General features: G+C 38.8%; 1 protein-coding gene across 5 annotated transcripts in view; it reads right to left on the reverse strand.

Annotated features, from left to right (window-relative positions):
* Positions 1 to 523: 523 nt before the first annotated feature.
* MAEL (maelstrom spermatogenic transposon silencer) overlaps positions 524 to 14662 on the reverse strand; it is a 157918-nt gene continuing 143779 nt past the window's right edge. For all 5 annotated transcript variants that reach the window (XM_049715909.1, XM_033427989.2, XM_004269705.4 and 2 more), the window contains 4 exons: positions 5533 to 5595; positions 4643 to 4775; positions 1585 to 1660; positions 524 to 1063 (listed from right to left, as the gene is read on the reverse strand). In XM_049715909.1, the coding sequence (XP_049571866.1) occupies positions 876 to 1063; positions 1585 to 1660; positions 4643 to 4775; positions 5533 to 5595 (460 nt within the window). In that variant the 3' untranslated portion in view covers positions 524 to 875. The remainder of the gene's footprint in view (positions 1064 to 1584; positions 1661 to 4642; positions 4776 to 5532; positions 5596 to 14662) is intronic.

A 14662-nucleotide genomic window follows, 5' to 3' on the forward strand; every position in this document is an offset into this window, starting at 1 on the left:
GAATATGGGTATTAAGATAAACCAGAGTCCTAGACAGACACCAAGTGATTCCCTAGGGTTTTGAGCCAAACAGACCTAAATTAGAATGCGATCTCTGCCACTGCCATGTATGGTCTTACTGTGGTTCCAAGTAAAAAGGGTTACTACATCTCTTCTCCTACTCCAAGGATATATAACAGCCTGAGTAGCGAACATGAGCCAGTTTAAGTCAGTCACAAACAGGGCACATACTTGACTTCATATACATCTACTTAGTATATGCAAAGAGATTTGTGGTCAAGTGGACCTGGAATCTGGTCACTATCTAGCCATGTTATTTGGGGAAAATTACATAATCTCTTTTTGGCTTCTCATCCTTCAAATGACTTTTGCCAAAGTCAGCATATTTCAAAGACTAAGTAGCAAAACTTTATTTTTGTTAAAGGCTGATTTTCTTAGGTATTTGCAATGAAAACAGCTGCAGGTCTCAAGGGTACAGTTCCACATTTCCATAATGGAAAGAAATAGATTAAAACTATTTTAAAACCTTTCATAACAGATACTTAATACTTTTATTGTAGAGAAAAGATACCAAAATATAATATTCCCAAAAGCACAACTCTGTAAAAGCTAGTTTTATTCTTATAGGACTCAAAACTTTAATGGCATTCCCATGATACAGTCAGAAAGTAGAACAAGCCCTAAAGAAAAAAGCAAAAATGCCAAGATCTTCTCCAACCACAATTATTTTTAATCTATGAAAACAGAATTTCCTTACAAATTAAGTAGTTTTTATAGTAGTGACATTTATTGTTGATGTGGTCTGTTTAATATGACTGTAGTGAGAACGGAAGTCGGGTCCGTTGTTCTTCCAGAAATTGAAAAAAGTATCATCATTAAGATAAGGAAGAGAAAGATTTGGATCCATCTTTTTGGGACATGTAAGGTGAAAGTGAAGTCTCACAGTTGCAGAATTTGTGGATATTGCTGGAGGAATTGGAGATGCTCTCTAGTAAGCGGGTAATCCCTCTTCCCCGAACACTGCTGTTTTGGCCCGATGTTTTCACCCCAGATGGGGAGTCACCTAGGATATTAAAAATACAAGAAAAGAAATACAGCAGTTTTATAGTCTTAGAGATCCCTCAATTGACTCAACCTACTGCAGGCCTTTTCACTAAGCCATGATTAAATGGATCGTCAATAGGGGAGATAGTTCTTAGTGTAAAGGCAAAAAGGCTGAACAAGAATATTCTTTTTAAGTCCTGGAAACCTTAATTGAAGTTCTTCAGGGACCATTTGAAATTTCATGTCACTGGCTCTTTTAAACTTTCCCATTTCCTCAAAAGACACCCTCATATCAAAACTATAAAACTATAGCTGCTACAAAAGTAACAGGTTTTATTTTAAATGCCCTGAACAAAATTCTGAATAAATTAAATTTTATCAAAGTGATACAAAAATCTACATATCCAAATTAAGTGCTTATGCCAAGTAAAACTCCCAAGATTCTTATACTCTAAAGCCAACTTAGATCATCTGTTTTCAGGATCATAAAAAGACCCTAAACTCTTTGAGGTGCCTTCTTATTAAATATAAGATGCTTACCAGTGGGTGTGTTTGATCTCTGTTCCTGATTAGAAGAGCTGAAATGAGAGAATCCTGGACTCTGAACCCTTAGCTTCTATAAGTAACAACAACACACACAAAAAAACAAGGGAAAACATGTTTATTTATTATCGGATCATCTACTTCAAATTACTCTTTAAATACAAACTAACACCCACTTTTCCAATGTCTGATCAACTTTTGAAGAGTACTGCTGTGAAGGGGAGCAGAGGGCAATCTTTGAGGGGGAAATTACAGGGTCAAGAAAGGGTTTTTTTTTTTAGAAAAATATGAGATTATAGCAGGTTTCCTGATAAGAATGATTCAGAACAGAGAGAAACCCTGATGAAATTATTAGAGCCATGTCCTTACGTAGGTAAGAGAATGAGAATAGAGAAATAAAAGGATTGGTCTTAGACAGAAACACGGACAATTCATGCGTTAGAGTATATGGTAGATGCAATGGCAGGAATATATGGAAAACCTCGATTGCTTCTATTTTCTCAGAGAAGGAGGGGTACGAGCATCAGCTAGAACAAGGATGAAGGAAGAGGTGATGGAAGTTTGAAGTGAGAGAAGATGAGAAATAACTGTCTAGGAGAGTGGGAGATTAATCAAACTAGAGAAATGGACAACTGCCAGGCAAGGTTAAGGGCTCACTTGAGGTTGGTGGTGATGAATATTTAATAACACCAGTCAGTATCGTAGTTTCTTTTCAGCCTCGGTTAGCTTCAAATAGAGTAGGTGAAGAGTTGATTTAATGAGGGTTAGTGTTTGTCAACCAACTATGATGAAGAATGAAGGGCCAGTGGAGTTCATAGTGCAAGTGAGTGAAAATAATGGAGCAAGGAATCTAAGCTGGGAAGGAAGGAGGTGAAGGGCAAGGTGCGGAGAGGAGACATAAGGCTGAAGCACCTGTCTGTGTGTGAATGGTACCCCTGGAGTTGTGCCATGCAGTGACCCTGCAAAGGAGGGCAGAACAGTGGAGGCATACAATGAATTGAAGGTCCCGGGAGAGATCAAAGAACTGTTGGCACTGATGTACCAGAGAAAGACAGTGGTAGTCAGAGAGTAGGATGCTTGAAATTGAGATTATGGGGAGATGCCATTGGGGCCTAGAATATGATCACGGGAGTGGATACTTGATGTATGGCAGGGGCCAGGATCACTGGAGAAGGGCAAATCAAGGAACAGAAATGTCAGGCAGCTGGAAGGATCATCTATAGGGAAACTGAAATCAAGAATTCTGCCAGGAATATTGTTTGATCTCCTGGCTCAGTGTTGCTCTAAGAATGAGGATGACCAACTCAGGGGCCTATTGACTCCAAGAAGGGGTTATCAGGTACTACAGCCTGAATGGCATGTGATTCAAAGCCTAGGGATTTTAGGGAGAAGGCAGAAAGAAGTCTAGAGGCCACAAAGTTAAACAAGGACAACTACTTCAAATCTAAGCCCGTGATAAATGAGAGAGAGAAAAAAAGTGTCGCTAACAGGGAAGCAGTATCTTTAGAGGAGAGACAAGTTTTAGTTACAGCCAAGGAGGAAAACAGACCTTCCCAAGAGGAGGTTGAAGACATGAGATTTTGCTGATAACTGAGATTGAGAAGACCCACAAAGTTTTTCAGGAGCTGGGGAAGGATGAAAAACAGAATCAGCCTAACAAGATGAGTGTGGGAGATGAGCAAGGATCTAGGTATCCTGAGCTTCCATAGTGACTGATGTGAACAATGAAAAGAGGGGTAATGAGACAAAATCTGGCAGTCTCAACACAGATGGTGATGATGGGGCTAAAGCAGTGTTTCTCATCCTGGGTACTACTGACATTTTAGGCTAAATAATACTTTGCTCAGGAGGCTGTCCGTACATAGTCAGGTGTTTAGCAGACTTAATGGTATCTAAGTTACCTGCTGTATGCCAGTAGCACCCCTCCCCAGCTGTGACAACCAAAAATGTATCCAAGTGTTGCCAAATGTCCCCTGAAGGACACGAAATAGGTCCTAGTGGAGAACCACTGGGTTAAGGGTTAACAGCAGACAGGAGAGAGAAGAGTCTTGCCCAGAGATTATATGGAGAGCTCTCTTTTTTATTTTTAAAATTATCATGGAGTAAGACAGACTTCTTTGGTGTGTACATTTCTACGAGTTTTAACAAATGAAGAGATTCGTGAAACCACCATTGCAATCAGGATACAGAACCATTCTATCACCTCAAAAATTTCCTACTATCCCTTTACAGTCATACCCCCTGGGAACCACTGATACGTTCTTCATCATTATCATTTGTATTTAACAATGTCATATAAACGGAATCATACATTACATAACCTTTTGAGACTGCTGCTTTTGCTAAGCGTAAGTAATGCCTTTGAGATTGATCCTAATAGTTATTTTATCAATAGTTCATTCCATTTTGGGGTTCCCTTTTCACTATTTTATTAACTATTTAAAAATAGAACATAGTAGATAATAAATGTTACTAAGTCAGAGGTCTTAGTACTTTCATATACTGCTGCATTTAATCCTACGACGACTACTAGCCCTTATTATTATTCTTGTTCTACAGATACGGAATCAGCACAGAAAGTTCAAATAACTTGCAGAGAGTCACACAGCCTATGTGTAGCAGAGCCTGAAGTGAAATTTAGGAATTCTAACTTGAAAGAGCCCATACTCTTAATTGCTATGCTCTTGGTAGTGTAGAGAGGCCTACTAGTAAGTAAATACCAAGGAGGGAAGAGGGGTGGTAGGGAAATTAGATAGCCTCTAATCAAATCCTGAATCAGGTCTTATATTTAAAATATCTACTTCAAAAATGTGTATCACATAATTTTTGGAATAACTGTTTGGATGTGTTTTGTATAAACACTAATGCTAATTTTAATTTTCTTTGTTAAGTACAGTAGGAAAATATACAAGGAAGAAAAAGGATTTTTTGTAAGATCCAACTGGATTAAAAACTGACATTCCATGAAGGATCAAAAAAATTTTTTAACAGAAGAGAGAACCAAACAAAGGCCTGATCTTGAGAGACTAGCAGCCCCGAAAAGTGAGCTCCTTACCTGGTAACGCCCTGCATCCAATACAACCATTTTGGGTGTCACGCTATTGCTGGCCTCATAATCTTGAAGTGGTACATGAGCCTCTGTGAGCTGGATTCCAAAGAGAGTGGCCAGAGAATTACTGATGCAGTATCTTTAAAAAGGAATTTAAAATGTTTATTATCAGAATCTTATCTAATTCATTCTAAAAGCATTCACATTTAAAAAATTTCTGACAAAGCATGTGAGATATTGTTGTAAATTGGGAAAAAAGAAATTTAGAGATTTGGAGAAAAAATGGGAATAGGTAGCAGTACGTATCATAAAACTGGTCATTACTGGTAAGCAATACTTTGATTACCAAATAAAATTTCAGATCCATTATAAGTGAATGGGAATGAGGGGGAAGAGCACCAGAATTCTCAAATATTTAAGGCAGGGAGAGGCAACAACAGCAACAGGGCGAAAACTTAAAAACACTTATTCATCCTCAGAACCAACTATCATCAGCTGTGTAAAGGGGTTACCAGAGCTTCCACAGAGCTGAGGCTGCAGGTACTTTCCCTACAAAATGAGGAGAAAAGGGTCTATATGTTTTCAGCACCTTCACAAGGAAGTGCTGTTCTTAATGACAGTAGGGAACTTCACTTTCCTACAGGAATCCTAGAAGAAAAAAATTTCAATAAGTGCTTCTGAAGGCTCAAATTGCTCAGGTGGTAACCACCAGACAAGTAGTGACATGGGCAGAAGAATACAAGTAACATGACTAAAAAAACCTTTGTTTTAAAAGACAGTTGTGGAAATAGAGGTAAACAGTGATGCACCCTGAATGCCAAAGCAACAACAAGCAAAGTTGCAAAGAATTCAGTGCAGAATAGAGCACTAGGAAGAAACTCCTTTCTCCAACTTACGCAATTTTCTTGCAAACAGCTAAAGCACAGAGGACAATATCATTTTCTTCATGCCACTTGCACCTGTACAGAAAAAAAAAAGACTTTAATATCATCTAACCGAAGCAGCACTGCTTATGGGTTTTTATGTGCCAGATTTCTACCTTAGTGTCAGTTTCTTAAATGATTTCAACTATTACTCAAAGATTAAGGTCTCTAACATATAAAAAGTAGACTTTTTTAAAAACAAGTTTTTAATGTTACCTCCTCTGATGCAAATTCATGACGCATTGCAAACACGCAGCTATAACAGATTTTACCTTGAAAATCTATATATGTATTTATATATATATATAGAAAATCTATATATAGTGTAGTTAACATATACTCATTAAACACACATTTACTGAGGACATACTACTTACCAGGCATTGTCCTAGACACTAGAGATACAGTACAGAATGAAACACAAACTCTTATGCACACAAAACTTACTTTTTAATGAGGAAGTCAGATCAAAAGATATGTAGGTATAATAATATAGTAAGTTAGATGAGTTCTAAGAAGGAGAAAAACAAGAAAAAGACATGAAATGCAAGAGAAGGGTGACATTTTAGATAAGGTAGGCAGGAAAGGTGTCACTGAGGAGTGGATGTTGGAGTGAAGACCTCAAGAGGGGACGTTGGAGAGGAAATGACCAACAACATACTTTCATGACGAGAGCCACTATAAACCTGTATATCTTTCCCCTGAGTGCATAAGTTACTTGAGACTCAACATTACTACCTGCATAATAGAAACCTTCTCTGAACTTAGCAAAAATCTTCTCTTAGAAATTATAAACATGCTAAACAATAAGTGTAAAAAGTCCATTATTTGCACTTGTTATTTAACTGAATGGAAGGCTATCTAAAAATAAGAATTCCCCACTGCTTTTACAAAAAGTGATTCAATAAATATGATTCATAAAACTAACTCTAAAATGAAGGCTTAAGTTAAAACTAAATCTAAATCAAGGCACCAGTCCCTCCCACTGGGAGGCCTGCACAAGCCTCTTAGACCAGCCTCACCCACCAGGGGGCAGACACTAGAAGCAAGAGGAACTACAATCCTACAGCCTGTGGGACTACAAACACAGAAAGTTACACAAAATGAGACGGCAAAGAAATATGTTCCAGAGGAAGGAACAAGATAAAACCCCAGAACAACAACTAAGTGAAGTGGAAATAGGCAGTCTACCTGAAAAAGAATTCAGAATAATGATAGTAAAGACAGTCCAAGATCTCAGGAAAAAAAATGGAGGCACAGACCAAGAAGATACAAGAAATGTTTTAACAAAGAGCTAGAAGATAAACAGAGCTCAACAATAACTGAAATGAAAAATACACTAGATGAAATAAATAGCAGAATAAATGAAGTAGAATGGATAAGTGAGCAGGAAGACAGAATGGTGGAAATCACTGCTGTGGAACAGGATAAAGAATAAAAAGAAATGAGGACAGTTTAAGAGACCTCTGGGACAACATTAAATGCACCAATGTTTACATTATAGGAGTCCAGAATGAGAAAAAATTTGAAGAGATAATAATTGAAAACTTCCCTAACATGGGAAAGGAAACAGTCACCTAGTCCAGGAAGTGCAGAGAGTCCCAGGCAGGATAAACCCAAGGAGGAGCATGCTGAGACACACAGTAATCGAACTGACAAAAATTAAAGACAAAAAGAAAATATTAAAAGAAACAAGGAGACAAAAAAACAAACAACCCAATCAAAAAATGGGCAGAAGACCTAAAGAGACATTTCTCCAAAGGAGAAATACAGACGGCCAGTAGGTACATGAAAAGATGCTCAACACTACAAATCAGAGAAATGCAAATAAAAACTACAACGAGGTACCACCTCATGCCACTCAGAACGGACACCATTAAAATGTCTACAAACAGTTAAATGCTGGAGAAAAGGGAACCTTCCTACAGTTGGTGGTAATGTAAGTTGGTGTAGCCACGGTGGAAAACAGTATAGGATGTTCCTCACAAAACTAAAAATAGAATTACCATATGATCCAGCAATCTGACTCCTGGGCATATATCCAGACAAAATTACAATTCAAAAAGATACATGAACCCCTATGTTAATAGCAGCACTATTCACAACAGCCAAGACATGGAAACAACCTAAACGTCCATCAATAGATGAATGGATAAAGAAGATATGGTACATAAATACAATGGAATACTACTCAGCTATAAAAAAGAACGAAATAATGTCATTTGCAGCAACATGGATGGACCTAGAGGTTATCATACTAAGTGAAGTAAGTCAGAAAGATAAAGACAAATACTATATGATATCCCTTATAGGTAGAATCTAAAATATGACACAAATGAACCTATCTATGAAACAGAAAAAACATCAGGGACATAGAGAATAGACTGGTGGTTGCCAAGGGGGAGGAGGGTTGTAGAAAGTAGGAGTGGGAGTTTGGGATTAGCAGATGCAAACTGGTGTATACACAGAATGGATAAACAACAAGGTCCTACTGGATAGCACAGGGAACTATATTCAACATCCTGTGATAAACCATAATGGAAAAGAATGCGAAAAAGAAGGGGTGTGTGTGTGTGTGTGTGTGTGAAGCTCAGTCACTGCTGCACAGCAGTAACTGACACAACATTGTAATTCAACGTTACTTCAATGAAAAATAAATTACAGTGCTTAAAAAAAAAAGCAACAAGGGCAAAGCAACAAATAACATACAAGAGAATCCCCATAAGGTTATCAACTGATTTTTCAGCAGAACTCTGCAGGTCAGAAGGGAGTGGCACGATATATTTAAAGTGATGAAAGGGAAAAGCCTGCAACCAAGAATACTCTACCCAGCAAGGCTCTCATTCAGATTTGATGGCAAAATCAAAAGCTTTACAGATAAGCAAAAGCTAATAAGAGAATTCAGCACTACCAAACTAGCTTTACAAATAAATGCTAAAGGAACTTCTCTAGGCAGAAAAGAAAAGACCACAACTGGAAACAAGAAAAGTACAAATGGGAAAGCTCACCAGTAAAGGTAAACAAACATACAGTAAAGGTAGGAAATCATTCACACACAAATATGATATCAAAACCAGCAACTGTGAGAAGAGAAGAGTACAAATGTAGGATATTGAAAATGCATTTGAAATAAGGGACAACTTAAAACAATTGTGTATATATACACATACTGCTATTTCAAAACCTCACAGTAACCACAAACCAAAAGTCTACAATAGATATACACACAAAAAAGAAAAAGGAATCCAAACATAACACTGAAGATAGTCATCAAATCACAAGAGAACAAAAAGAGGAAGGAAGAAAAAAGACCTACAAACACAAATCCAAAACAACTAACAAAATGGCAACAAAAACATATCAGTTATTATGTTAAATATAAATGGATTAAATGCTCCAACCAAAAGACAGACTGGATGAATGGATATAAAAACAAGACCTATATATATGCTATCTACAAGAGACCCACTTCAGATCTAGGGACACATACAGACTGAAAGTGAGAGGATGGGAAAAGGTATCCCATGCAAATGGAAATCAAAAGAAATCTGGAATAGCAATACTCATATCAGACAAAATAGACTTTAAAGACTGTTACAACAGACAAAGGAGGACACTACATGATGATCAAAGGATCAATCCAAGAAGAGGATTTAACAACTGTAAAAATATACGTAGCCAACACAGAAGAACCTTGATGTAGCAGCCATAAAAGATGAAATTGACAGTAACACAATTAACAGTGGGGGATTTTAACACCTCACTTACATCAATGGACAGATCATCCAGACAGAAAAATCAATAACAAAAGACGGGCCTTAAATGTCACATTAGGCCAAATGAATTTAACTGATATTTATAGAGCATTCCATCCAAAAGCAGCAGAACACACATTCTTCTCAAGTGCACATGGAACATTCTCCAGGACAGATCACATGCTGGGCCACAAAGCAAGCTTGGGTAAAGTTAAGAAAACTGAAATCATATCAAACATCTTTTCCGACCACAACACTAGGAGATTAGAAATCAACTATAAGAAAAAAACCTGTAAAACAACAAAAACACACAGAGGCTAAACAATATGCTACTGAACAACCCATGGATCACTGAAGAGATCAAAGAGGAAATCAAAAATTACCTACAAATGAGAACAAAAACAGGATGATCAAAAACCTATGGGACACCACAAAAGCAGTTCTAAGAGGGAAGTTTATAGCAATACAATCTTACCTCACGAAACAAGAGAAATCTCAAATAAACAACCTTAACTTACACCTAAAGCAACTAGAGAAAGAAGAACAAACAAAAGCCAAAGTTAGTAGAAGGAAAGAAATCATAAAGATCAGAGCAGAAATAAATGAAATAGAGACCAAAAAAAACCCAGGAAAGATCAATGAAACTAAAAGTTGTTTCTTTGAAAAGATAAACAGAATTGGTAAGTCTTTAGCTAGACTCAAAAAGAAAAAAAGGGAGAGGGCTCAAATCAATAAAATTAGAAATGAAAAAGGAAAAGTTATGGTGGACACCACAGAAATACAAAGGATCATAAGAGACTACTACAAGCAACAGTATGCCAATAAAATGGACAACCAAGAAGAAATGGACAAATTCTTAAGCAAGATATAACCTTCCAAGACTAACTAGAATAGAAAATACGAACAGACCAATCACAAGCACTGAAATTGAAACTGTGATTTAAAAACTGCCAACAAACAAAAGTCCAGGACCAGATGGCTTCACAGGTGAATTCTATCTAACATTTAGAGAAAAGTTAACACCTATCCTTCTGAAACTGTTCCAAAAAATGGCAGAGGAAGGAACACTCCTAAACTCATTCTATGAGGCCACCATCACCCTTATACCAAAACCAGACAAAGATACCACAAAAAAAGAAAATTACAGGCCAATATCATTGATGAACATAGATGCAAAAATCCTCAACAAAATACTAGCAAACTGAATCCAACAATACATTAAAGGGATCATACACCATGATCAAGTGGGGTTTATCTCAGGGGCACAAAGATTCTTCAATATCCACAAATCAGTAAGTGTGATACACCACATTAACAAAATGAAGAAAAAACATATGATTATCTCAATAGATGCAGAAAAAGCTTTTGACAAAATTCAACACCCATTTATGATAAAAACTTTCTAGAAAGTGCGCATAGAGGGAACATACCTCAACATAATAAAGGCCATATATGACAAACTCACAGCTAACATCATTCTCAATGGTGACAAACTGAAAGCATTCCCTCTAAGATCAGAAACAGGACAAGGCTGTCCACTGTCTCCACTTTTATTCAACATAGATTTGGAAGTCCTAACCACAGCAGAAAAGAAATAAAAGGAATCCAAAAATGGATTAATTATAAAATTAATACACAGAAATCTGTTGCACTTCTATATACAAACAATGAAAAATCAGAAAGAGAAATTAAGGAAACAATCCCATTTTCCATCACATCAAAAAAGAATAAAATATCTAGGAATAAATCTACCTAAGGAGGCAAAAGACCTGTACTCTGAAAACTGTAAGACACTGATGAAAGAAATCGAAGATGACATGAACAGATGGAAAGATATATACCATGTTCTTGGATTGGAAGAATCAATATTGTCAAAATGACTACACTACCCAAGGTAGTCTACAGATTTAATGCAATCCCTTTCAAATTACTAATGGCAGATCTAGAATGAAAGATTTAAAATTTGTACAGAAACACAAAAGACCCTGAATAGCCAAAGCAATCTTGAGAAATGAAACGGAGCTGGAGGAATCAGGCTCCCTGACCTCAGACTATACTACAAAGCTATAGTCATCAAAACACTGCTGGCAAAAAGACAGACTTACAGATCAATGGAACAGGATAGAAAGCTCAGAAATAAACCCACACACCTATGATCTATTAACCTACGATAAAGAAAGCAAGAACATATAATGGAGAAAAGACTGTCTCTTCAATAAGTAGTGCTGGGAAAACTGGACAACTACATGTAAAGGAATGAAATTAGAACATTCTCTAACACCATACACAAAAATAAACTCAAAATGGATTAAAGACCTCAACGTAAGACTGTATACTATAAAAGTCTTAAGAGGAAAACATAGGCAGAACACTCTTTGACATAAGTTGCAGCAGTATTTTTTTGGATCCATCTCCTAGAGTAATGAAAATAGAAACAAAATAAACAAATGGGACCTAATTAAACTTAAAAGGTTTTGCACAGCAAAGGAAACCATAAACAAAACAAAAAGACAACCCACAGCATGGGAGAAAATATTTGAAAATGAAGTGATCAACAAGGGATTAATCTCCAAAATATACAAACAGCTCATGCAGCTCTGTCAAAAAAGCAAACAACCCAATCAAAAAATGGACAGAAGATCTAAAGAGACATTTCTCTAAAGAAGACATACAGATGGCCAAAAAGCACATGAAAAGATGCTCAACACCACTAATTATTAGAGAAATGCAAATCAAAACTATTAGGTATCACCTCACCCGGGTCAGAATGGCCATCATCAGAAAGTTTACAAACAATAAATGCTGGAGAGGGTGTGGAGAAAAGGGAATCCTCCTACACTGTTGGTGGGAATGTAAATTGGTATAACCACTATGGAGAAGAATATGGAGGTTCCTTAAAAAACTAAAATTAGAGCTCTCATATGATCCAGCAATCCCACTCCTGGGCATATATCCAGAGAAAACCGTATTTTGAAAAGATACATGCACCCTAATGTTCACTGCAGCACTATTTCCAATACCCAAGACATGGAAGCCATCTAAATGTCCACTGACAGAGGAATGGATAAAGAGGATGTGATACATATATAGAATGGAATATTAGCCATAAAGAATGAATCAATGCCATTTGCAGCCACATGGATGGACCTAGAGATTATCATACTAAGTAAATAAGCCCAGCAGAAAGACAAAAATCATATGATATTGCTTATATGTGGAATCTAAAAAAATTGATACAAATGAATTTATTTACAAAACAGAAACAGACTCACAGACTTAGAAAACAAACTTATGGTTACCAAAGGGCAGAGGTGGCGGGGGGGATAAATTAGGAGGCTGGGATTAACATATATACACTACTACATGTAAAATATATAATCAACGAGGACACACTGTATAACACAGGGAACTCTATTCAGTACTCTGTAATAACCTATATGGGAAATAGAATCTGAAAAAGAATAGAGGCTTCTGGGAAGATGGCAGAAGAGTAAGACGTGGAGACCACCTTCCTCCCCACAGATAAACCAGAAATACATCTACACATGGAACAATTCCTACAGAACACCTACTGAACACTGGCAGAAGACCTCAGACCTCCCAAAAGGCAAGAAACCCCCCACGTACCTGGATAGGGCAAAAGTAAAAAGAATAAACATAGACAAAAGGATAGGGACGGGACCTGCACCAGTGGGAGGGAGCTGTGAAGGAGGAAAGGTTTCCACACACTAGGAAGCCCCTTCGCGGGTGGAGACTGGGTGGCGCAGAGGACGCTTCGGAGCCGCGGAGGAGAGCACAGCCACAGGGGTGCGGAGAGCAAAGCAGAGAGATTCCTGCACAGAGGATCAGGGCCGACCGGCACTCACCAGGCCTGGAGTTGAGGCTCGGGCTTCAGTCGGAGCGTCAGGAGAGGACTGGGGTTGGCAGCGTGAACACAGCCTGCAGGGGGTTAGTGCACCACAGCTAGCCAGGAGGGAGTCCGGGGAAAAGTCTGGACCTGCCGAAGACGCAAGAGACTTTTTCTTCCCTCTTTGTTTCCTGGTGCACGAGGAGAGGGGATTAAGAGCGCTGCTTAAAGGAGCTCCAGAGATGGGCGCGAGCCGCGGCTGAAAGCACGGACCCCAGAGATGGGCACGAGACACTAAGGCTGCTGCTGTCGCCACCAAGAAGCCTGTGTGCAAGCACAGATCACTATCCACAGCCCACTTACAGGGAGCCTGTGCAGCCAGCCACTGCCAGGGTCCCGGGATCCAGGGACAACTCCCCCAGGAGAATGCACAGTGCACCTCAGGCTGGTGCAACGTCACGCAGGCCTCTACCACCGCAGGCTTGCCCCGCACTGCGTGCCCCTCCCTCCCCCTGGCCTGAGTGAGCCAGAGCCCCCGAATTAGCGGCTCCTTTAACCCCGTCCTGTCTGAGCGAAGAACAGACACCCTCCGGCGACCTACACGCAGAGGCAGGGCCAAATCCAAAGCTGAACCCCTGGGAGCTGTGAGAACAGAGAAAGGGAAATCTCTCCCAGCAGCCTCAGAAGCAGCGGATTAAAGCTCCACAATCAACTTGATGTACCCTGTATCTGTGGAATACCTGAATAGACAACGAATCATCCCAAATTGAGGAGCCGTGTGGATGAAAGGCTCTTGGTGCTTCAGCCAGGAGTCAGTGCTGTGCCTCTGAGGTGGGAGAGCCAACTTCAGGACACTGGTCCACAAGAGACCTCCCAGCACCACATAATATCAAATGGCGAAAATCTCCCAGAGATCCCCATCTCAATGCTAAGACCCAGCTTCACTCAATGACCAGCAAGCTACAGTGCTGGACATCCTATGCCAAACAACTAGCAAGACAGGAACACAACCCCACCCATTAGCAAAAAGGCTGCCTAAAATCATAAGTCCACAGACACCCCAAAACACACCACCAGACGTGGACCTGCCCACCAGAAAGACAAGATCCAGCCTCATCCACCAGAACACAGGCACTAGTCCCCTCCACCAGGAACCCTACACAACCCACTGAACCAACCTTAGCCACTGGGGACAGACACCAAAAACAACGGGAACTACGAACCGGCAGCCTGCAAAAAGGAGACCCCAAACACAGTAAGATAAGCAAAATGAGAAAACAGAAAAACACACAGCAGATGAAGGAACAAGATAAAAACCCAACAGACCTAACGAAGAAGAAATAGGCAGTCTACCTGAAAAAGAATTTAGAATGATAATAAAGATCATCCAAAATCTTGGAAATAGAATAGACAAAATGCAAGAAATATTTAACAAGGACCTAGAAGAACTAAAGATGAAACAAACAACAATAAACAACACAATACGTGAAATGAAAAATAC

Source organism: Orcinus orca, chromosome 1, assembly GCF_937001465.1.
Source record: "Orcinus orca chromosome 1, mOrcOrc1.1, whole genome shotgun sequence".
NCBI classification, from domain to species: domain Eukaryota; kingdom Metazoa; phylum Chordata; class Mammalia; order Artiodactyla; family Delphinidae; genus Orcinus; species Orcinus orca.